This window comes from Caretta caretta, chromosome 12, assembly GCF_965140235.1.
Source record: "Caretta caretta isolate rCarCar2 chromosome 12, rCarCar1.hap1, whole genome shotgun sequence".
Taxonomy (NCBI): domain Eukaryota; kingdom Metazoa; phylum Chordata; order Testudines; family Cheloniidae; genus Caretta; species Caretta caretta.
In genome coordinates this window covers 11,168,486-11,191,519 of record NC_134217.1, presented here as the reverse complement: position 1 = coordinate 11,191,519, position 23,034 = coordinate 11,168,486, and the positions used below count along the sequence as shown (strand labels likewise).

Below are 23,034 nucleotides of genomic sequence, written 5' to 3'. Positions count from 1 at the left end.
CATGCAAAGCAAATGCAGGAGTTGGATACAGCGACAGCTGAAGCATTTTTTTAATTTGAGCAAATGTTGTCTGAAGAATGTTTTTGTAGGATTCACCAAGCCCTCAAGTCAAGATTTTCAGTGGTGATTTTGAGTACAGTACCTCGGGTTTTTGTGCCTGACTTTTCAGAAAGTGCTGATCACCTATCAGGTCCCTATATTAAGTACTAATCACATGTGAAAATCTTGGCCCAACTGAATAGTAAAGAAACAAATGGAAAACAGACAAGTCTCCCACTGTTTTCTCAGGGCTTCTCTACCGATGGAGTTATTCAGGAATAGCTATTCTGGATTATGATGATTTCTGAATAACTCCATGTATGGACACTTATTCCAGATTAAAAGTGCCTTGTTCTGGATTATCTTAATCCAGTTTGAAAGTGTCCTGCTAGATTGAGGTGAAGCTATTTTTATATCCCTGCTTATTCCTGTGAGTGGTGATCTTTGGGGAGATCTGTTTTTTTCCCCAATGGGCCTGAATTACCTCATACAACATTTCTGGTAAAGTGTGTTTACCATACATTTTTTTCAGCAAGTCTCTTTCAAGTGTTTGATTCCAAGATCTACTCATCAAACAAAAAAAAAAAAAGCATAACAAAAAACATTCACTATCACCTGAACATAGGAATTATCTTGCACACATTAGAGGATCAGAAATTCCAACTATTTCATCATAAAAAAGAACAGAGAGGCAAGACTCATTTTGGACTTCAGATATCAAGCCAAAATTCTGGATATTAGACACTCTGAATTGTCCCCTGGATTGATGGCTGTTAGAACAAAGGTGCAGCCACAAAACTGATGGTTGTGGTTTTTATATATTGCTCAATCACATAAGAGGCTCCTCTAGAGTATGTTGGATACCTGGCAGTTTCCTCCTCTTTATCTTAGCCTCTAAGCACTTTTTCTAAGGTGTGTTGGTAGTGGTAATGGTCACCCCTCAACAGGGTTTGTGTCATTCCATACCTGAATGATTGGCTCATCTGAGCAAAATCACAGAGGCTGGCACAAGATAGCAGGGATCTTGGTCCTGTCAAGTCCTTAGGATTAGTGTTTAATCAAAAGAAAGTTTCTTTACATTATTGCAGAAACCACCCACTTCTGCATTACAGCTGCACATAATCAGGACTTATCAGAGGGAAGATGAGAAAAATTTGGACAATAGAGAATTATCAAAGCTAAATCCACCCCTTCTCTGGACATGATATGCTGTTAGTGTCTGACTTCCATTCTACTCCAGGGAACTTCAACAGCTGCTTCCTTTGTCTTCAAGGAACAGGGAAATCTTGGACTTGTTAGGTTCCCTAAAACAGAGAAGTGGCCTCACAGTAAGAGCAAAATTATCTCAAAGTTTCACAGACAGTCCTCCTTCATATCTCCAGCAGACTTTCATAATGGACATTAATGTTTGGGGCACACTCTGTATCAGTGGCAAACCAAGCAGTGTACTCATGGAGAAGAGACTACATATGAATATATGGAAACAGAGAGATGGCAAGTTGGCATTGACTTCTCTTCAGGATATGTTCAGAATGATGGTGTGAACATTGAGATTGTTAACATGGTAGTAATTTCTTAATTGCCAGGGGAACAGAGAAGCACATTCTTCAGTAAACAGTGCTCCTTTGTTCTATGCATAGAAAGTTGTTTAGAGCTCTGCAGGTGATGCATCCGCATGCACTGTTGGCAGGCAGATGGTATTAAGAGAGAAAATCTCATTGATAAGGTGACCCAAACAGTGTACCTCTCTACTCAAAGGTTGGGATAGTGTTTGTATTCTTTAAAAAGTAGAATGGGTGTTTTTGTTTTGAAAAGATCAAATTGCTTTCAGCCTCTGCTTCAGGAGGCTTTTCATAAGGGTCTCTTACCTATCCCATTGAAGCTTGAGCCTCGGCCCCAACATGCTTCGCTGTAGGGGTGCTCCCTTTAGTCTCTTGATTCCTCAAGACAATTTTCTGCCTTAGGTCCCAGATTAGCATCCCCCTCCCTCCCTGGATTCTTTGATTTTTCAAAGGAAAGATCTACTTCCCTAGTAGTCATGTTCTCCCACCAAGTGGGTGAGCGAACACTTCTCTCACTAATTAGACCTGCTGTTTCAAAAGAACTAGTGGTCCTCTGTCCTTATCCTTTTCTCCTAAAAGTTGCATGCATATTTTTATTTGAACAAGAATAATACCTGTCTGAGCTGCTTCTTCAAACTCAGAGTTAGTTACCCAGGGCAATTATAATTCATCTAAAGCAATCTTCCTAAGCAAGACTTCTGAAGATCATGATAGCAAAGCAGATGCATGCTAGTATTCAAGAATCTAAGCCAATAGCATAGTAGGCTATTGTACAGTACAGTATAAGTACATAACTAAATAACCTGTCTGAACTGAATCAAACCACGCACACACACCCTTTACAAATTTTACAGCTAGCTTAAAAAAACCCCAACTTGGTACTATTTGTACATCTGCAAAACACTACCAAATGAACATGCTGGAGTTGGTTAATGCAATATTCTACCCTTAAAGAGCTCTCTTCTGAAAGGATAAACGGTACTGAGCATTTTCTCAATTTATCCCTGTGTCATCTCAGATATTAACATTTCTTGACAGTTCCTTAGGAACTGCTATTCATGCCATAGTTGGTTGTCTGTATTAATGGTACCAGGATCAGTGTCAGTTTCCTGGTACTTAAATTTTGCTCTCTGTGGCCTGGCTGGAGTACCACAGATGTGAGGATATGTTCAGGAAAAAGCAAGGAGATGTTTCTTCAGATAGTTTGATCAATACTGGACTGGGTAAAATAAATTATTTACTGTTATGGATGTAATCCTTCTTCGAAGTCAAAAGAATTCCTAATTTCTTTGTTTTATTCTGAGTTATTGGCTGCCTCTTGCCTGGACTTTTCAGGGAAAAGGAAATATTTAGTGGTTTGTGCTGGTGTAACTAGACCACAAAAAACAAATTAGGAGGTTAAAACAGAAACGAAAACTTGACTTTGGACATGATTATTTTAACTGAAAACTTTCACAAGGACAAGATGCAAAAAACTTAAGTTACATAGTGGAAATTTGGGGTGCTACCTGTTAGGTAATCAACCTTGTTTAATAAGATATTAATTTACAAAGTGATATTCACCTCAAAATACGCTGTTATCTTGAATGAAACTGGGTAATTCATCTGACCTGGCAAGTCAGTACTATTACAAAAAAAAAAAATCAGTGAAATCCACTTCCTGATCGAGTGAACTGTGACTTCTTGGTTTAGGCCAGTCAGTAGTTATGTCTGTCTTCTTCTCTGACACAGACAATTTTATCTCTGACCTGGAATACCAGCCATCAGGTTCAGCAGAGAAATGGACTCAACATTCAGCATTCATGTCCAACTCCTGTGTGGAAAATCTAGAGGGTGAGTCTGTTTAAATGCTTCAATGTTTTATATTGGAGCACAAAAGTAAGGAAGGGAAAAATGTTGTGGTAGTTCTAATATCTACAGATGAAAAATGATATTATAATAACTAAGTATGACTATAAATAGGGACGTGTATTTATTCTGTGATTCACGGATGTGGAATTTTATGTAGAATTTGTCCTTTGCTGCAGAATATTGTTCTGGAATTTAAGCTACAGTTTAAGAAAAATCAATTTCCGGTCTTTAAGCTTACAAAGAAAAGCTTGATAATGTGAACCAGGTGTGAACTAGAGGTATCAAACAATTAGGTAAAACAACTCGATTTAAAAAAGGGATTTGAAACTGCTGCAGAATCTAAGGAAACAGTCTAATTTGCTGCAGAGAGCACAAGGGTTGGTTTTTTTGTTTGATTGAGGGTTTTTTTATTATTTGAGTAGAGCAAGCAGAGTGTGGCCAGAACAGCCTCTGACTTTTCACTGATATATTAAGTCTCAAACTTTTTTTTGAACATAAGAAAAATTCTGATTTACTTAATCTTAAATTAGGTCTAATTTAAGATTAGTAAGGTTGAATAAGGTAAATTGGAGATCCAGCCGAGGTATCAGGATAAATTGGCACTTCATAAATACCTGGCTAGTTGAATGTACTGTAACTGGGGGAAAATGTTCTGCAGTTGCATTACAAATCCATCAGTTTGCTCCCTTCATATCTATAAAATAAGAATTGTACACTATGATTGTTTGTTAAATGTTGGCAGTATTGTTAATACTGGAAATAGGCACATGGTAGTTGATCTCCCTTGTGCTTTCTTCTTTCCATTTTTCCTACATATGTATATGCATAAAATTCTAATTAAAAACATTTTTTTAAATTCTCAAATTTGTTTTCTAAAGTAGCTTGTATTCTATCACTGGACATTCAGAAGTAAAAGGTTTGTTAATTCAGGATTACACAACACTCTACAAAATAAAACCGCTTCTGAGCTCCGTTTTAGTCCAGTTACAAACCTACGGAGTAGTACTCAATCAGTACATAATCCTAACCTTAACCATGACAATATTAAGGTTCTTCAATGAATATTTAAAGAGAAACTACACTAAGTTAAACATTTAAAGTTTTGTTTAGTTATACTAATGCCTTAGAAACCTGAAAGTAAAATAGGATTCTAAATTTAATTTTCATTTCTACAGTCCTCCATAGACCTACTACCACAAGTGTTAACAATATTAAAACTTGTCAGTAAAGCAAGCAGCTGGAATTCAGAATAGCACAAAGGAAAAGCAGCATGCATTTGTGTTAAGATGATTTTTTTTTTAGAAAACACATTTGGATTCAAAGAGATGAGTAACAGGGCACACAATGCCTCTGTCATTTTTAGCTTAGATTCGTGGAATATGTTCCAGTGCTTAATCTTAAAATGATTCAGAAGCTGGAATGGTTGCTGATTGTGCACTTGGCAAGCGAGGTGTACTATGGAGTACACAACACTCATGCTCTGGACCTGCACTGTTTATCAGAGAGAGTTTATCTAGATTTTAAGGTGGTGGTGTGGACCTACAAAGCCCTAAATTGCCTGGTAATAGCCTCCTGAGACACTACCACAGTTGCAGTTAGTGGAGGTATTAAGGCTAATATTCCCTTGAAATAAGAGGAGGCACCAGTCAAGGCATTCCCAGTAATGTTGCTGGGATTCAGGAATGCTTTCCATTTCATAATTAGAATAGCTTGGATGTGCCAACTTTCAGGGCATGGTGTAAAACCAATTTATTTCATCGGGCCTCTGAAGAGAGGTAAGGGCCTGAGATACAGGTTGCTGTATGAGGGTGTTAACATTATGTGCAGCTTCTTAGTAGAAAGGATTAATTTATTTTATTGTATTTTGGTTTTGTATTTTTAAAGCATTAGCAGCGAGCTCATGACAAAGATTCTTTTTAAAGGAAAAGATGAAGTATTGTCACAAAATTTATATACTGTATATAATCGACATACGTAGGTAGTTGAGGAATACTTTTCTTTTTGTCAAAAACATGTCCATTCTGTATCCAGAGATGAATGTGCCTCAGCACCTATTCTGTTGTGCAGAATGTATTGTATTGTACTCCTTTAGTAGTTTCAGCAAATCCTTCTTTATTCTGCCATTATAAACAATCCAGCCATCACCACAAACATTCTAACCCTCCCATTTAAAATTTCTGAAATATTGTGATGGTTTTGGTGTGCTTAAACCCCAGTACCAGACTGTTCGTTACCACCTAGTTCTGATGGCGGTTCTCACTTAGCCACAATTCTTTTGATTAAAAAAAGGGTCGTCCACAAAGTCATTCCCAGCATATAATGTCATGTGCTGCTTGTGGGGGAAATTGTATAGGGTGACTGACACATGCGACTGCAAATTTGGGGGGACAAAGGCTGGCTTCCTTCTGCAGTTACTACTAAGGTTTAATATGTGTGGTGCTGATGGTGGTAGAAATGTGAAGGTATGAAGCTGAGTGAAATCAGCAAATAGCCTCAAAGGAAGGTTTTGGAAACTACACAGTTATTTTGATTAACAGCAAATTGCTAACTCATCTTGGATTAGTTTACTAGTTCAGAGCTTGCTAATATACCTGTCATCATGACAGTTCTGCCACTCCATCCATCTTGTAGAGATGAATTTACTCAGCAACTAATCTTTCAAAAATGAAACATCAGCAATATGAATTAAGTCTACATAATTATTTACAAAGCAGGTAAAAAGGAATGTTCAGTGTGGTGCTCAGCAAAACCTTTACCATTCAAACTTCTTAATAGTGTAATGAGTTGGCTTATTAGAAAAATCCATGTACTACTATCCTATTGTCAGTTTGCTTCATGAAGTCAAGAGAAGGAGTTTTTGATAAACTATTGATAAAAATCAACATTTGACCTTAGTGCTGCCTTCCTGAAAAGAAGATTTTCTGAGCTGAAGCTAACTCTTGATTTCTCTGGAACGGATTTTTAAAGTTTGCATATTTTCCTACTGAGAATTTCACAGTTCTAGGTTTTCCATTTACTGAAAGAGCTTCGAGGAGTCAAAGAACTACTGCATGAAGAGGACCCCTTTCTCTTTTCCTTCCCCATCCAAAGTGTTCCACGAAACCTACATTAGTCTTATTTATTTTCTATACATAAATTACCTGGTTTTTTAAAAAAATAATAAATATAAATGATATATAGTGCCTTTATGCATTTCAATCCAAGATCAGGCTTGTATGCTATATTGCTTTTAAAGTCATAACAACATGGAGTAAGCAATTTCAAACAGAAGTGAATTGATATCGCTTTGCGGTTTTTTACTTTATAGCCTACTGAGTTGCTAAAAACCATGTTATTTGAGTATCAGAGGGTAGCCATGTTAGTCTATATCCACAAAAACGAGAAGTCCAGTGGCACCTTAAAGACTAGCAGATTTATTTGGGCATAAGCTTTCCTGGGTAAAAAAAACCTACTTCTTCAGATGCAAGCCTTGTCACTAAAAGCTGTGTGGTGTAGACAAGCCCTTAGAATGCCAACTTCACAATCTTTTGGAGCCTTCATGGTTTATTTTAACATTAGTATAGTTTTATTACGAGTACTCACTAAATTATTTGATTTTGTCTGTTTTCCAAAATAAGTGTAGTTTGTTTTGTGCTCAGATTTTGTATGCTTTTTCTGTTGTACCCCGGGGTTGGTGTAGCCTGGTCAGTTCCAGGATATTGGAGACAAGCTGGGTATGGTAATCTGTTATTGGACCAATTTTTGTTCGTGAGAGAGACAAGCTTTTGAGCTACACAGCACTCCCAGACCTTGTTTTTCTGTTGTGACACTTGGAATATTACAAATCCTATATTGTTTGTGTATTGGTCTGAATCTGTAAGACTTCATTGAAATTTGCCTATTTAAAAATAAATATTTCTACAATAGTTTCCAAACCCTGACCTCAGCTATATCATGTAGATTCCTGGGGGTCAAAATAACACACATGAAGTTTTCTGGTGTTGAGTTTTATGATTATATTTCAGTGCTGCTTCTCTCTGTAAACTAATGTCATACTTTGGGAGTATACCCTGCTGTTCTTACTAAAGTAAAATTCAAAGTGAAGAAAAGTGAGGGAAGAGAAACTTGTCTAGAGCTCACTATTTTAGAAATGCCATAATTTCAGATTAAAGTTTTTCATAAATGAGTTGAGAATATTAGTGTCTTAGAAGTAAACTATCATATTCCCTCTCAAACTTTCAATTTAAGTCAGTTCTATTGGTGCCTATACCATCTTGACATTATAGCCAGTAAAGTATTGTTTAATTGCTTTTAATAATTATTTCTATCATAATGTCTTTCTAACAACAGCTTAGAAACTAGTCTTCCAGTTGAATTTAAGGCTCTGTCTGCTAGGCTTGCATTTTATATCAGCCCCCAATCCTTCCATAATATAGACACAAATATTTGGGGGAAGGGGATTTTTGCTATTAGATGATTAGTTGTAGTAGCTCTCAGACTTAAATGAGAAGAGGAACTAAAATAGATTTACATGCTTGAGGTAATACACTCAAGTCCAAGATAGTGCATTGACTCAAGTCCAAATTCTGAGGAAGTTCTGTAAGTAGAAGTTAGCTTAAGACCCCCAAACTATAGTTAATGCAGTTTGACTTAATTGCTGTCCCTGGTCTGGTGAGGCCTGCAAGAGGAACAACTGCATGGGAAAACCTGAACTGTACCTGCCTACACTGTGCCTCTGAGTTCTTTTTAGTCCCTTATTTCTTTAAACCCACACAGACTCAGTTTTTTAAAAGTCATTGTCTTAGGGGTGTTTCAAAGCTGTCTGTGGTATGAATGTAGTGATACAAATATGCTTTAATTTTCATTTGTTAATATTACTGATATTTACTTTCTGTTTCACCTTCTGCTACTTACTGACTGCATCTTAGTTTATAGGGTTGATAGATTTTCAGAAGGGTATACTAACACCCAGCCATCAGATAGGTATATTTACAGTAGCTGTAAGTTATAATTGTATAACTTTTTATACTTTTTATTTTTTTAGTGAATGAGATCATAGGAAGAGATATGTCACAGATCTCAGTGTCACATGGAGCAACAGTGGCTGGCCAATCTCCACCTACATGCCCTGGATCTCTGGAGACAAGAATATCAGATGGAGTCTAAAAGCAGCTAAGCTTGCAACTAAATGACCATGAAATCTTTCAAGTTTTCTCTGAATATTTCTTCTTCATCCCCTTCTCTTACCCGCACTGTGCTTCCAACTCTTGTGGCCTTTTATAAACTGGAACAATGGATCCTTGCATAGCCCTTTTAGTGGGTTACATTTGATATAGAGACCGAGCATTCTAATTCTAATTTCTCGAGTGCTGTAAAAAAGACTGAGTAAATGGACACAAAGAAGCAAGACAAGATATTTTAACTGTTTAAAAATTGAGCTTTGCTGTTTTACATAGAATACTTTTATATTGTAAGTGCTTAAAATGTGTGGAGATGTTAGTTTTGCTCTTATAATATTCACAGTACTGAATGTGGAGAAAAATTTAATACACATCTTCAGTGTGCTGCTCTTTCCCTTAGAAGAAGTAGTAGAATTGTAATTGACAGTTTTGTACACCTTGGTCATTCTGAACAGCCTTTAAGCTTATTGTTTAAAAGATAATTTTATAATGAAATCTTCCAGAGGCAAAAAAAAAACCAACCAACCTGTCATCTTAAGCCAATGCCTTGGAAGCCACTGTGTATAAAAATACTTTAGTGTTTTCTTTCTTTGATTCATAGGAAGCCAAGCCAAATGTAGATCTGCACTTCTTTATAAACTGAAAATGTTATTTGATAGGCTGCAAAGAGACCATTCCATCATGGAAGTGTTGGGATAGAAATGACATTCCAAAATTTAACTTTTATAACTATATGGATAATCTTCCTGTACTTTAACACAGGCTCCTTACTGAAATAGCTTTTTCATAGAAACGATACATTTGTAGTCAAATTGAAAAACTAGGATTTTGATGTAAAGAACCTTAATTTCAAAGCCATGTTAGATAAGGGGGGATTTTGATATTTGCAGAGGATTTAATAAGTGTTTTATCCCTATGAAATACTGTTTTGAAATACACCAATCTTCAGTGGCTCTAATATTTTCCATGCAGTAAATCATTTGCTTACATCCCTGTTCTATATGTTCATCTGCCTAAATCATGCCACTTTGACATGGCAGTATCTTAAATTTGAACTATGAACTTTTATCTGCTAAAAAGAAACTTACTATGAATGAGGGCGTTAAAGGAAATACATTTGAGTAATTTGCCCGTAGTTAAAAGGTAAATTTATAAAGCAGAGTTTATTTCAAAGGAAAATAGTGTATGAGACAATGACTGTGGTATTAATCCCTTACAGTTTGTATGAAATGATGCATTTTCCTCACCTACCCACTTCATCAGATAGTAATGATTACACTACATGGCTTTTAAAACCTCAGGCCTCTGATTAAAAACCTAGGAAAGGATCTGAAACGGCCTATTTAGGCCACATTAAGTATTTCCCAAGAGGTTGTAGTTTACAGACCTATCTGATGTGGAACATACAGGGTATACAAAAAATGAGAGAGATTCATATATAGCAAAGTAAGATCAGAAGTACACTTTCATACTTGAAATTGGTTTTAGTTCAGATTTCTGTTCTTCTGTTGAAATAACCATGATTCATTCTGGTTCCAATGAAAAGCAAATATATTCAACTTTGATTATAAGGGGATGATTACATTGAATTCAGATATTTGAGGGTATTTTCATTGCAATCAATACATGTACAGGACATGCCCTTGTTTTGAAAAAATGAAGCTGTTTTGTCTATATATGTTAAGTTACAGTAACACAAAGAAAGTCTTAAATGGACTCCATTATTGAGGTCATTAGGAATAAAAACCCACTAAAGTAAATATAGGTTTTGTGGTGGCACATGTATTGGCAGAGCAGCAGGGGGAAGTTTACATAGAACCTCTTGCATATGAAATACCAATGTGCTATACATGTCTAGATGTAATGTTCTAGCAATACTGTTAACGAGATAGAATATATCTTTGTATTTGTTGGATCATGGAGCTTTAGAAAAGACATACATTTGAAAAGTTGGTGGAAATGGAACTTCCTTCTAAGGAAACATGCAATTTTTAAAATGTTATCTAGGACTACCATGGTGGTAAATCTTATTTAATTTTTTTTTTCGAATAAGTTAAGGCCACTATACAGGTCAATTCATTTCTGACAAACTATGTATTCTGGGAAGCTAAGCATCCTTTCAGTTAATGTACTGTACATTAGTGTAAGTGTCTCTCAAAATAGTTATTTTGGCAGTTCTATCATTTGAAAAGAATTGTAACTGTCCCTCAGGTGCTTCTTTAGTTACTATCCCTACTCATATTAACTTTAAACGTGCTAAAACACTGAAGTGTTCAGAAATACAGCAAGTTACATTTTTAGAACACTGTTTAAATCCCTGTAAGCTGTGTAACTCTTTAGGTTGTGTGCTGGTGCAAGGTGTGTTCCAATTTTCATTTAATGTACTGGCTCTGTTGAATCAATCAATACTCGTGGGAGGACTCTAATTTTGAGCTTTTCATACTTGTGTGGGTTTTGTGCTCCTAACGACTGGTACAGCCTCTTCTCCTTGCAGGTCCTTTGAGTGAGTAGCTGGAAGTCATACTGTACCTAAAATATGCGAGCCCATACAATCCAGAGTTGCTATGCACTAAATCTTCTGATGCCTTTAAATACCTTGATGCCTGTAGACCTAGAGATGCTTTCCTATTTAAAAAAAATATAGCTTTTGGATACTAAAGCAGTTTTTGTATTTGCCTTCTAAAAGCTTCAGTACAAGGGTCTTAATTTTATTTTGGCTTGTGTGATACTGTAAAGACTGTTAAAAGCACACAATCTCCATTGGACTATGCAAATTTAATTTTACAACAATACCTTGTGACTTGATAATTTGTTGGCATCCACTTTCTTGCCCTTCCTCAGTCCCTGCTTTCCATACTGATGTTTAGATTTTAAACATGAAGGAAAGCCTTAATAGTAGTCTGTCTTCTATGGAGGATCAACGTTAAGAATAAAGATTGAGAAGTATTTGGCACATTAGATGTGGGCCTTGGAAAAGTAACTTAAGTTTCTGAATTTAACCACAAACCTGGCAATCTTATAATTCTATCAGTGGAACTGCCATCCTTTGTAAACCAAAGAGAAAAATGACAATTTTGTTCTGATGCAAACAAAGCTTTGAAACTCTATTTTTGATACACATAATGGATGTCATTCCTTGAGGTTTGGAAATTGTTCAAATTGAAGTTTTATATTTAAGAATATGGGACAATAAACATTGACTAAAGATTAAGTTCTAGATGTTTACAGAGCCTTGTATTGTAATTTCATGTACATTTTGTATTTTAAACATTTTGTAAGTTATGATTGCAGTGCTATTTGAGAAATACAAAGGGAAGAACTTGTATTTTAGGCTCTTAAATCATAGTGTTGAAATAAATAAGAAAATACATAATGTGTCACTGTTTATTGAAATATCACCTCTGTAAGAGTTGAGTAAAATTGTTTTTAATCCACTAGTCTTACACTGCTGGACAGCTATGTTGTACTGCTATTTGGGGTACCAAATGGCTGCATATTTTGGTACAAACTAGCCCTGGACTGAAATGGCCAATACTCTTGCAGTTCAGAGTGAATTAGCCTTGGTAAAGCATAATGGGAGAGTATACAAACTGCTGGTTAATGCCACTAATAATTCAGGTGCTTGAGTATCAAGCTCATGCAGTTAAAGAGGTTTCCATTTAGAATGAAATTATGAAAGTCACTATTGTACTTTTTTTTCCCTCCATGGTAAACCGTAATCTTTCATTCATAAAATTATAGCCTTATTTGCTGTCATTAGAGGCAAGATGTTTTCTTCAGTATTTTGTCAAAAGGTGGTGAATATTCAATTTCATGCATCAGTTCTAGCTTTTGTGCCTCCTCTCTCCCCCGTCACCTCCTGATTCCACAGCCACAAAAAAAAAGGCTTGGTTGCATGTAAGGATATTAGAATAGGACTAAGAATGCCAAAGGAACATACATCCAGTGTATTAAAGTGCGTTGAATTGTTTGTTCACATAGACTGTTGTGCAGGGTGAGAGGGGAAATACACAACATGGTTTATCAGCACTGAATCTGCTCTATGCTTGCAGACTTCTGTCCTCGCACAGGTTTCATTCTTCTGATTTTGATTTCATCTGGAAATCTGATTACGCCTGAATTTATACCAAAGAGAAACCAGATGTTGCTATGCCAGATGCCAAGAGGTGATTGACAAAGGGTGGGTGGGACAACACTAGAGCATCTAAAAACCTGAAGAGCCCAGGACTAGGTTAAAATTAGCCATCACTGTGTAAACACTAACAATTGCTTCAACACAAGGAGAGAAGCAGTTCTAAAGGTGACAGTTTGAGAACCACCATTAAAATATTCCTAGACCTTGTGGAAGTCTGTATCTAAATGACGGACACTGGACTAGCACTTGTTTCGTTATACTGCTGAGGTGCTTATGTTACTGTGGTGACAAATGCAGTATAAAAACAAAGTAGTGACCATGTCAAGAGCTTGTAAGACAGGCCAGCCCCCCCCGAAGCAAATACTCACCAGCAACCACACAACAACCCAGGAACCTATCATAGATATTTAGGTCAGAAGGGACCTTTATGATCATCTAGTCTGCCCTCCTGCACAATGCAGGTCACAGAATTTCACCCACCACTCCTGCAAAAAAACCTCACACCTATATCTATGCTATTGAAGTCCTCAAATCATAGTTTAAAGACTTCAAGGAGCAGAGAATCCTCCAGCAAGTGACCTGTGCCCCATGCTACAGAGGAAGGCGAAAAACCTCCAGGGCCTCTTCCAATCTGCCCTGGAGGAAAATTCCTTCCTGACCCCAAATATGGTGATCAGCTAAACCCTGAGCATATGGGCAAGATTCATCAGCCAGATACTATAGAAAATTCTTTCCTGGGTAACTCTGATCCCACCCCATCTAATATCCCATCACAGGCCATTAGGCCTATTTACCATGAATATTTAAATTACCAAAACCATGTTATCCCATCATACCATCTCCTCCATAAACTTAGAGTTTAATCTTAAAGCCAGATAGATCTTTTGTCCCTGCTGCTTCCCTTGGAAGGCTATTCCAAAACTTCACTCCTCTGATGGTTAGAAACCTTTGTCTAATTTCAAATCTAAACTTCCTGGTGGCCAGTTTATATCCATTTGTTCTTGTGTCCACATTGATACTGAGTTTAAATAATTCCTCTCTGGTATTTATCCCTCTGATAGATTTATAGAGAGCAATCATCTCTCCCCTCAACCTTCTTTTAGTTAGGCTAAACAAGCCAAGCTCTTTTAGTCTCCTTTCATAAGACAAGTTTTCCATTCCTCGGATCATCCTAGTAGCCCTTCTCTGTACCTGTTCCAGTTTGAATTCATACTTCTTAAACATGGGAGACCAGAACTGCACACAGTATTCCAGGTGAGGTCTCACCAATGCTTTGTATAACGGTACTAAAACCTCCTTATCCCTACTGGAAATACGTCTCCTGATGCATCCCAAGACCGCATTAGCTTTTTTCATGGCCATATCACATTGGTGGCTCATAGTCATCCTATGATCAACCAATACTCCAAGGTCCTTTTCCTCCTCCATTACTTCTAATTGATGCATCCCTAGCTTATAACTAAAATTCTTGTTATTAATCCCTAAATGCATGACCTTGCACTTCTCACTATTAAATTTCATCCTATTACTCCAGTTTACAAGGTCATCCAGATCCTCCTGTAAGATATCCCTGTCCTTCTCTAAATACCTCCCAGCTTTGTATCATCCGCAAACTTTATTAGCACGCTCTCACTTTTTGTGCCGAGGTCAGTAATAAAAAGATTAAATAAGATTGGTCCCAAAACTGATCCTTGAGGAACTCCACTGGTAACCTCCCTCCAGCCTGACAGTTCACCTTTCACTAGGACCCGTTGTAGTCTCCCCTTTAACCAATTCCTTATTCACCTTTCAATTTTCCTATTGATCCCCATCTTATCCAATTTAACTAATAATTCCCCATGTGACACGGTATCAAACGCCTTACTGAAATCTAGGTAAATTAGATCCACGTTGTTTCCTTTTTCTAAAAAAATCTGTTACTTTCTCAAAGGAGATCAGGTTGGTTTGGCATGATCTACCTTTTGTAAAAAACATGTTGTATTTTGTCCCATTTACCATTGACTTCAATGTCCTTAACTACCTTCACCTTCAAATTTTTTTCCAAGACCTTGCATACTACAGATGTCAGGCCTATAATTACCCGGATCACTTTTTTTCCCTTTCTTAAAAATAGGAACTATGTTAGCAATTCTCCAATCATACAGTACAACCCCTGAGTTTACAGATTCATTAAAAATTCTTGCTAATGGGCTTGCAATTTCATGTGCCAATTCCTTTAATATTCTTGGATCAAGATTATCTGGGCCCCCCGATTTAGTCCCATTAAGCTGTTTGAGTTTCGCGTCTACCTCCATATCCTCATTCCCATTTGTCATGCTACCATTATCCCTAAGATCCTCTTTAGTCTTATTAAAGACTGAGGCAGAGTATTTGTTTAGATATTGGGCCATGCCAAGATTATCTTTAACCTCCACTCCATCCTCAGTGTTTAGCGGTCCCACTTCTTTCTTTTTCTTCTTATTTATATGGCTATAGAACCTTTTACTATTGGTTTTAATTCCCTTTGCAAGGTCCAACTCTACTTGACTTTTAGCCTGTCTCACTTTATCCCTACGTGTTCTGACCTCAGTAAGGTAGCTTTCCTTGCTGATCCCTCCCTTCTTCCACTCCCTGTATGCTTTCTGCTTTTTCTTAATTACCTCTCTGAGATGCTTGCTCATCCAGCTTGGTCTACAACTCCTGCCTATGAATTTTTTCCCCTTTCTTGGGATGCAGGCTTCCAATAGCTTCTGCAGCTTTGATTTAAAATAATCCCAGGCCTCCTCTACCTTTAGATCCATAAATTCTTCAGTCCAATCCACTTCCCTAACTAATTTCCTTAATTTTTGAAAGTCAGCTCTTTTGAAATCAAAAACCCTAGTTGCAGATTTATTTTTGTTAATCCTTCCCTTCAGTTTGAACTGAATTAGTTCATGATCACTTGAGCCAAGATTATCCCCTACATTTCTCCTCACTACTCACCAAAACCAAATCTAAAATGGCATCCCCTCTAGTCAGTTCAGCAACTACTTGATGAAGGAATCCATCAGCTATCGCATCTAAGAAAATGAGCCCTATTATTATTACTAGCACTCGTCCTCCAGTCTATATTTGGGAAGTTAGTCTCCCATGATCACACAGTTTCCATTAGTATTTACTTTATTAAAAACATTAAAAAGGGCTCTATCCATATCCAAATTAGATCCTGGCAGTCTATAGCACACCCCAAGCACTATCCCAGGGGAGGCTCTAATAGTTTTTTCCCAATGTAATTTTTGCCCAGACGGACTCAGTCATATCCATTTCATCGCTTCTTATTTCTTTACATTCTACCTCATCATTGATATACAATGCTACTCCACCACCTTTACCTTTATTTCGGTCTTTCCTAAACAGCACATACCCTTCAATACCTGTAGTCCAGTCATGACTACTATTCCACCATGTTTCTGTTATCCCTAGAATATCTGGTTTCACTTCCTGCACCAGTAGCTCTAGTTCCTCCATTTTGTTACCTACGCTCCTCGCATTGGTGTACAAACATCTTAATTTTTGCTGTTTGGCCTCACTCACATTCTGTACCCTATTAGGCACGGTCATTCTACAGCCAGTAGAATCCTTGCACCAAAGCCTGTTGCCAACTGTGTCCACATATCTATTCAGGGGACATCATCGTAGGACTTAATCACATCAGCCACACTATCAGAGGCTTGTTCACCTGCACATCTACCAATGTGATATGTGCCAGCAATGCCCCTGTACATTGGCCAAACCGGACAGTCTCTACGTAAAAGAACAGACAGACACAAATCAGACGTCAAGAATTATAACATTCAAAAACCAGTTGGAGAACACTTCGCTCTCTCTGGTCACTCGATTACAGACCTAAAACCTGCAATACTACAACAAAAAAAACTTCAAACACAGACTTCAATGAGAAACTGCTGAATTATAATTAATTTGCAAACCCGGACACCATTAAATTAGGCTTGAATAAAGATGGGGAGTGGATGGGTCATTACACAAAGTAAAACTATTTCCCCATGCTTATTTTTCCCCCTACTGTTACTCGCACCTTCTTGTCAACTGGTGGAAATGGGCCGTCTTGATTATCACTACAAAAGGGTTTTTCTCCTGCTGTTAATAACCCACCTTGACTGATACCTCTCGTTATAGTGTGTATGTAAAAAACACCCATTTTTTCCATGTTCTCTCTGTGTATGTATGTATTTTCCACTGCATTCCACTGCACTGAATGAACTTTTCCACTGTATTTTCCACTGCACTCTGATGAAGTGGGTTTTAGCCCACGAAAGCTTATGCTCAAATAAATTTGTTAGTCTCTAAGGTTCCACAAGTACTCCTCATTCTTTTTAATAAGAGCTAAACAGTATTTCTACAAGATGTCCCAACCTGCACCTTAATACTTTCAGAAATTTAGAATACTATTTTTATGGAATTCAAGTTAGTGGGTGAAATCTATTTCGCTTGCAAAAAGTGAGTAATCAACCAATATGTGACTACGGAAGCTTGGGAAGCTTCCGTCCATCTGCACTGCTTGCATTGTGGATTCAGGCTTCTGGAGCTCTGTTACTACAGATCCAATCACTGCTACCCCTGTTGCAGTCCTTGGAACTTGTGCTTATGTAGTGATTCCTTTCCCCAGTGCACAGAGGGTTCACATACAGTCCTAATGGAGAGCTTAAATAAAATGCAGTAATTTTGAGCATCAATCCAAGAACTAGTCAGCTTATGCTACACGGATTTCTTGGAAGGTGAAGGACAAGTCGGAACCTCAGTAAGGTTGCTTATTTTGAAAAGACTGATCTCTTCCAAGCAACTTAATGAGCTACAGAAAGATTAATTGGTTATGAACTCAGTGTTTTCTAGCTACCTAGGGGGTTAATATAATTACACATACTCCTATCTCACAGGTGAGAAAATTCCAAATTTAGGCTAGATCTATAGTCTTTGGTTGGCAATATTGCACCTGTCTGGGTGGGGCAGGCAAGGATCTCACTCACAGAGAGCACTGATCAATTTAGGATTAGTCACCTATTCAGAGTGGGGACTGTTCATCTTTACTGATAGTCCCTATTTATAGACTAGAAAGGCTGGCCACTGTGCCAGTGATTCAATGCTAAGTAATTATACGTGAGATTTACTAAATATAGTGCTTGATGTTTGAACACTATTCCACATTTTTTCACTATAATTAGGTATGTAATTAGTGTACAGTAACATTAGTAATCTAGATCAATGCTTTGTAGCTATTTAGAGAAAAGAAGCTGAGACCGATGAGAGACACAAGGTGGGTGAGGTAATATCTTTTATTGGATCAAGCTTTCAAACTTACACACAGCTCTTCTTCAGGTGACCAAAAGAAGAGCTCTGTGGAAACCTCTCACCAACAGAAATTGGTCCCATAAACGATATTAGCTCACCCCACCTTGTCTCTAATAGCCTGGGACACCACAGCTGCAACACCACTGTATACAGCTAAGATCTAAGACAGCTGAAGACTGGTTCATTAGGGGGTTAGAGAATATGTACTCCAGTCATGGGAAGACTAAATGATGAAAATTGTAACTAACCCTGAGGACTCAGGCTGACACCCATGCCAATTTTCACATCTGTTCCATGTCCTGTGGGGTAGCTGGACCCAAATTTTTTTCCAGCAAAATAGCAATGCTGTGAAAGGAGCATTTTGTCCTTCCAGATAACTACACAGAGGTGGCAACCCTGCTGAGGAAAGTCCGTGGTTCGGGTTCTTTCTACGACCCAGGATCTGGAGCAATGGTAGCAAAAGAGAGGCCCTTCCATACCAGGACAACAGCAATGGCACACTTATGATGCGGCACTCTCCCAAGAGCACCAGGCTTGGGCTCCTCAGCTGAGGGAGAAAACGGCATGCCTGTGGGGCATTAATTGGACACTTCCTTCTCTCCCTTCCTCTGGCTCAAAAAAAATGTCACCCCTTGCTTGTGCGGAGGACCCTTCCCACTGCCCTGGGCATCACTGACTTTGCTTTCATCATTTTTAATGTGGATAGTCCTTCTCACCTTACTGGCTACTGACCCCCCCCCCCCCCCCTTAACAATCCCTCCCTTGCCAGCCTCTCTCCCCCTGCCTTCTGCTTCAAAGCCCCATTTCTCCCTTATGGGGCGAGAGGAAGACCGGAGAGATGCAGGATACTTTGTAAGGCACATGCTTCTTCTCCAGTCCTATACCCTGATTACTTTGTGTTGTAGCTCGTTGCTTGAGCTCTCGTCTTTTGTATTTAGCTCTTCAGGGAACGGACCACTTTGGAAAGCTCTTAGTACAAGGATATTAAAATGTTAACTATGTGATGAAGTGCTGGATTACATGAATGAACGTTCAGGCTCTCTAGCAGAGTGTAGCAGAAAGCACAGATGAGAATAATTTCTTGTTATGGTTAAACTGAAAAGTACTTGAGACTCCAACAGGTACCTGATTGTGACTTCACTGATTGAGTTTAGCATCGAACCCTGCTGTCTGATTCGTAACCCAGGTTTCCACCCTTTGTCAATGATCTGACACCACAACCCTTTTTAACTTTGTATTGTATGTATTTTCATCTGAAACATTTACATGCTCCTAGTGGGCTCCTATACGAAGCCATTACAAAGGTGTGATGGTTAAGAAATGGCAATTTCTAAAACATTTCAGTTTCATACACAGATTCATGGTAGTATTAGTCATAAACAAATGTGATCTTATATTGAAGGTGTAGTGAGAAAAATGGGACAGATCTTAGGAGATAGCATCTCTGTATATGACAGTGTACACAGGAAACTAAAGGCTTCATATCCACCTTTCAGTTAGCTGATTTTTATAATTTAGCTTTTTTACTTTTCATTTCCTATTTTAGGCATTAAGTGCAAGAACACCACAGGGAGACTATGGAACTAGCCATTCTAGGATTTGGTTATTAATTTCTGACTATGATTACCTAACTCATTTCTGTTGCAAAGAATGATGTAACAAAAATACAGTAACATTAGCTAATCCTACCTAACGGCAATAGAGCTAAACTTTACACAGTAGAGTTGCAGTTAAGATTTCCTCCTGCTGTTTCAGCAGATTCTGACTGTGTAGGAAAGCTTGTGATGCTTACCTGTTTACATTTTCTATCTTGAGCTACTGTTTGGAAAAATTGTCACAGTAGCGACATCTGCTGGGAAGGTCTGGGACAACAAGATATTTGTAGTCAATGCTCCCTAGTATTGATAGGAACAGGAATAAGATTTTTTTTCTGTTCCTGAGTAAGCCACTCTCTCAATAAAGGTGTCAAACACTTGAAAAGGTATATGTTCCTTGCCTGTAATATGCAAAGATGAGGCAATGTACCACATGCATTCATTTCCATCATTCTGCTTCTATCAGAGACATGTATATAGCTTTACTTATCAGAGAGAAAGTATACTTAATAATTCACCTTAGAATGCTCAGAAGATTTGCAGCTCTGCATTAACATAACTAAAATCAAATGTCATGTTTCAGGGCTTCATCTGGTCACCCGAAAACATCAGGAAGCATCCCTACTCCACCCATCCACAGATGTACAACAAATTGGCTAAACGGGAGCAGGGGCGGGGGGGAAGACTTCCTCTGAAGCATGAGATAGTGGCCAGAGCTGGAGATAAGACATGAAAAAGGTGGACTAGTTCTGAGGTGAGAGAGAATCCTCTGTAGATACCTGGCTGGAGTGTCTTACTCACATGCTCAGGGTCTAACTGAGCACCAGATCTGGGAGTCAGGAAGGAATTTCACCCAATTTCAGATTGTTAGGGAGGGAAAGTGGGGGGAAGATTGCCTTCCTCTGTAGGGTGACATTTGCCTGCTGGGATCATCTCACTTACTCAGTTCTCTGCCATTGCAGGCACTTTGGTCTCTCCTGTTTGCTGCCTATGACGCAGTTTAGTTTCCTGAGGACTGAAATGTTTTGGTCAATCAGGGTGAAATCTAATGCTGGGATATACAAGAGGTCAGACTACATGAGCTGATGATTTCTTCGGGCCTTAAACTCTATGAAACCTCTCATCTGACTTCTGAAAATCAGGATTATAAAAAGGAGGGAAGATGAAGAACAAATCTAGTTGTGTACCAAGCATTTTGGTCCTTTGGTTCACTATTTGGTTCTGGGCCGCGTCCCTTCTCTTCCCTTTCTAGCATTTAACCTGCACGTGTCTTCTTAAAGACAGCATAACAAGTGTAGAAAAAAAAACCTAAGAAATAATTTAAAAGCTAGGCACTTCTAAAGATGCCCTGACAAGTCACAGAAGCAATACTTTGGGCCTCGGTCTCCTCACACCAGTCTTGCTCTGGTGTAACTGCACTGGCTTCAGTGGAGTTACGCCTGATCTACACTCCACAAGACACGAGAGCAGAACTGGGACTTTCCAACATGGAAAGATTTGGTTACAGTGCCCCAGTGCTCAGAGCCTCACCGCGTGGTCTCACAGCCATGAAACTCTTGAAAAGCTGGACAGTAAAGTGGTGGGTGGGGGAAATAACGATCCTAAAAGCTGGGGTAAATGCAAGGTAACAGCATGATCTGGCGCAAAACCCGTAACAAAAGGAGCTGATTAAATGCCTTTCCAGCTTCTTTGAAAACTTACTTTTACAAGAAATTAGAAAGCACATTCACAAATACCCTTCCCCAGCAACAGTAGATCCTAGCAGACCCTCAAAAATAGCAATCCCTGCACAGCTTTAGAGGGCTGAGGTGTTTCCAGGCCTGGAGGATTAGTTTGAAAACACAAAAAGTAAGTAAATCCTGGCATTAAGGCTTCTACAGTAAGGAGCAGCTTTTAGAGCCAATTTCCCTTAAAGAGCAGTTATTTAAATTCTCATTTATTGCAAAGCAAATAAACTTAATTCTAACCAAAAAATTATGTACCATCTGAACAGGAATGGCATGCAGAGACATTCAGGTGCTGTAGGCACTTAGTAAATTAACCATGGACCTGGTATCAGTGAAGAACCTTGATTTGATAATGAAAAACCAATTAAGGGATGTAAAGTGGGGCCGGGGGGAGGCTGGAAGTGAACAGAAAAGGTGTGGACTAAAGCTGTAGTTCAGATGGAGGGGAGGAGAAGAGGAATAGAAGAGAAAAGGATGCCTTGGGATAGGTATACACTGAAGCCTGGTTCCCAGCAGATCAGGGATGGAAGATTGTAATGCTTTAAAAACCAAGTCTTGCATGGCTGTGGGGACTTTTGTTCTAAGACTCCTGCCCCTCACATGAAAGGTGAATTCCCGCAAGCAATACTCTCATTGCAGTAGGTTCCTATCACTTACCTAACCACCACTTTTATACACACCCTAGCTGCTTTGTTAACCAGACTTCAGTTTTGTGTCTACTTGTACTAATACATTTTTATCCTCCCCCTCTCACTCCTACTCCTTCCTACCGACTTTGCTTTTAATCACATGAGAAGGAAACCACTCTGTGCTTTGCCACTTGTTGATCAAATATTACAGAAAGGGACCTAGTTTTCAAAGGAAAGCAGTAAAATATGTGCAACTCAAAAGGGTGGTGGGAGGGAGCAGCAGCACTAACCATGCCAAAGAGTCTGCTGTGGGATGAATATGATGTGATGCTAGAAGCTGGACTATCCAGGACCTCACCTGGAAAGAGTAGTGGGAAGAGGTGAGAAATATTTCTAGAGTTCAAGATCCTAGGTCAGTCGGGTGAGAGATGATTAACTTGGAAGGGCCTTTCTTATAACAGGCTCTGCATAACTCAAAAAGGCAAGGAATTTCCAGAAGGCTGCTGCGAAAGACACTGTACCTAATGAATGTAAAAAACTAATGAAGCACATTACATTTAAAAACCAACCAACTTTCCCTCTGCACCCCACCCCTCCCCCAAATACCTAACTACAAAGCCTAGCAGCTCTCAACTACTAGTGGACACATTCATCTTTTTATGTCACTGAGCTAAATTCCCTAGCACACTGCCCATGAGACCAACAGATGTACAGGACACCAAGAGTAAAGTTGGTTGAGTGCTGAATTTACCAGTTTGCAGAACTTAATCCAATCTAGAACATCATTTATGGCATTTCTATGGTATGAAATGTCATGACTGCATTCCTGAGTGTAATATAATGTGCCACATTGGACATGATCAACTACAGCTTGAACTAACCTGGAAAATTTAGGATCAGGGTAGCTTGGAATATCGGGGCATTCTCCCACTAATATGAAGATTGCTCCTAGTGTTGTAAAATTGCCTGTAAATCTTCCATGAATTGATCAGTGAACGTGTCCATTAATCTT

At 38.5% G+C, this 23,034-nt stretch overlaps 2 protein-coding genes across 3 annotated transcripts in view; one reads left to right on the top strand and one right to left on the bottom strand.

Moving 5' to 3' along the window:
- The window catches only part of NFATC3 (nuclear factor of activated T cells 3), a 143,191-nt gene extending 131,207 nt beyond the window's left edge, over window positions 1-11,984 (top strand). The window contains exons 10-11 of one of the 2 annotated variants that reach the window (XM_048870729.2): window positions 3,333-3,434; window positions 8,476-11,984. In XM_048870729.2, coding sequence (XP_048726686.2) covers window positions 3,333-3,434; window positions 8,476-8,597 — 224 coding nt within the window. In that variant the 3' untranslated portion in view covers window positions 8,598-11,984. The remainder of the gene's footprint in view (window positions 1-3,332; window positions 3,435-8,475) is intronic. The other variant, XM_048870730.2, reaches the window with a different exon arrangement.
- The window catches only part of ESRP2 (epithelial splicing regulatory protein 2), a 114,737-nt gene continuing 91,736 nt past the window's right edge, over window positions 34-23,034 (bottom strand). The window contains exon 16 of the mRNA XM_048870737.2: window positions 34-1,343. Within this exon, the coding sequence (XP_048726694.1) occupies window positions 1,335-1,343 (9 nt within the window). The 3' untranslated portion in view covers window positions 34-1,334. The remainder of the gene's footprint in view (window positions 1,344-23,034) is intronic.